Below are 2,077 nucleotides of genomic sequence, written 5' to 3' on the forward strand. Positions count from 1 at the left end.
ACACCTCACACTCACACCTCACACTCACACCACACACCTCCCACCTCACACCTCACACCTCACACCTCACACACACATCCTCACACCTCACACCTCGCACCTCACACCTCACACCTCACACCTCACACCACACACCTCACACCTTCACACCTCACACCTCACACCTCACACCTCACACCTCACACCTCACACCACAATCCTCACACCTCACCACTCACACCTCACACATCACACCTCACACCTCACACCTCCACACCTCACACCACACACCTCACACCTTCACACCTCACACCTCACACCTCACACCTCACACCTCACACCACAATCCTCACACCTCACACACACACCCATCACACCTAACACCACAAATCTCACACCTCACACCTCACTCCTCACACCTCACACCACAATCCTCTCACCTCACACCACAATCCTCACACCTCACACATCACAAACATCAGACCTCACACCTCACTCCTCACACCACAATCCTCACACCTCACACCTCACACCTCACACCACAAACATCAGACCTCACACATCACACCTCACTCCTCACTCCTCCTACCTCACACCTCACACCACAATCCTCACACCCACAAAACTCACACCTCACACCTCACACCTCACAACACAAACCTCACACCTCACACCTCACACCTCACACCTCACACCTCACACCTCACACCTCACACCTCACTCCTCACACCTCACAACTCACACCTCACACCTCACACCTCACAACTCAAACCTCACACCTCACACCTTACACCTCACACCTCCACACCTCACACCTCATACCTCCACCACAAACCTCACACCTCAACACAAAACCTCACACCTCACACCTCACACCTCACACCTCACACCTCATACCTCACACCCAAACCTCACACCTCACACCTCACAACTCACACCTCACACCTCACAACTCACACCACAAACCTCACAACCTCACAACTCACACCACAAACCTCACACCTCACACACAAACCAACCATAGGGCTCTGGTCAAAAGTAGTCCACTATATAGGTAAAAGGGTGGCATTTGAGACGCATGCCTAGGTGTTTGGTTGCCAGGCTAGAGAGGGTTGTCGTTATGCTAAAGTCCATTATCCATGTTTCCTCCAGAAGCTCATGGGAGTGTGTGTTACGGGGACTTGCTATTGCCTCTCTCCCAATCTGGGAATATCACCTAGACAACCAGGGCTCCGAGCATAACGTCTGGGTCTAGATGCACACAGAGTCCTTAATCAAATCACATGACAGGATGAGGAGCTGTTGTGATACTTCAGGGGCCCGACGTACTCCACAAATCTAGTAATTGATGAGATATCAAAAGGGTTGAATATTACCATTACAGATCCAATCTAGCTACCCTACATTACATGTGCCAGAGAACCAGATTTAGCTTCCCTACATCACATGTGCCAGAGATCCAGATCTAGCTACCCTACGTTACATGTGCCAGAGATCCAGATCTAGCTACCCTACATCACATGTGTCCAGAGAACCAGATTTAGCTTCCCTACATCACTGTGCCAGAGATCCAGATCTAGCTTCCCTACATCACATGTGCCAGAGAAACCAGATTTAGCTTCCCTACATCACATGTGCCAGAGATCCAGATCTAGCTACCCTACGTTACATGTGCCAGAGATCCAGATCTAGCTACCCTACGTTACATGTGCCAGAATTCCAGATCATATGTGTTGTCTTCTATGTTCGCTGCACTGGACCCAGGTCCAATACCAGATACCACACTGACCTAGGTCCAATACCAGATACCACACTGAACCCAGGTCCAATACCAGATACCACACTGGACCCAGGTCCAATACCAGATACCTTACTGAACCCAGGTCCAATACCAGATACCACACTGGACCCAGGTCCAATACCAGATACCACACTGGACCCAGGTCCAATACCAGATACCACACTGAACCCAGGTCCAATACCAGATACCTTACTGAACCCAGGTCCAATACCAGCTACCACACTAAACCCAGGTCCAATACCAGATACCTTACTGAACCCAGGTCCAATACCAGATACCACACTGAACCCAGGTCCA

The 2,077-nt window shown here is 50.4% G+C and overlaps 1 protein-coding gene across 1 annotated transcript; it reads left to right on the forward strand.

The window, feature by feature from the left end:
* Positions 1–461: 461 nt before the first annotated feature.
* On the forward strand, positions 462–1,003 carry LOC139025504 (uncharacterized; the record flags this gene model as incomplete). The annotated part of the gene is made up of 1 exon (XM_070440642.1): positions 462–1,003. A coding segment is annotated over one exon (542 nt), but the record flags the coding sequence as incomplete, so codon positions are not given.
* Between the last annotated feature and the right edge of the window lie 1,074 nt (positions 1,004–2,077).

Source organism: Salvelinus sp. IW2-2015, unplaced genomic scaffold, assembly GCF_002910315.2.
Source record: "Salvelinus sp. IW2-2015 unplaced genomic scaffold, ASM291031v2 Un_scaffold2792, whole genome shotgun sequence".
NCBI lineage: Eukaryota > Metazoa > Chordata > Actinopteri > Salmoniformes > Salmonidae > Salvelinus > Salvelinus sp. IW2-2015.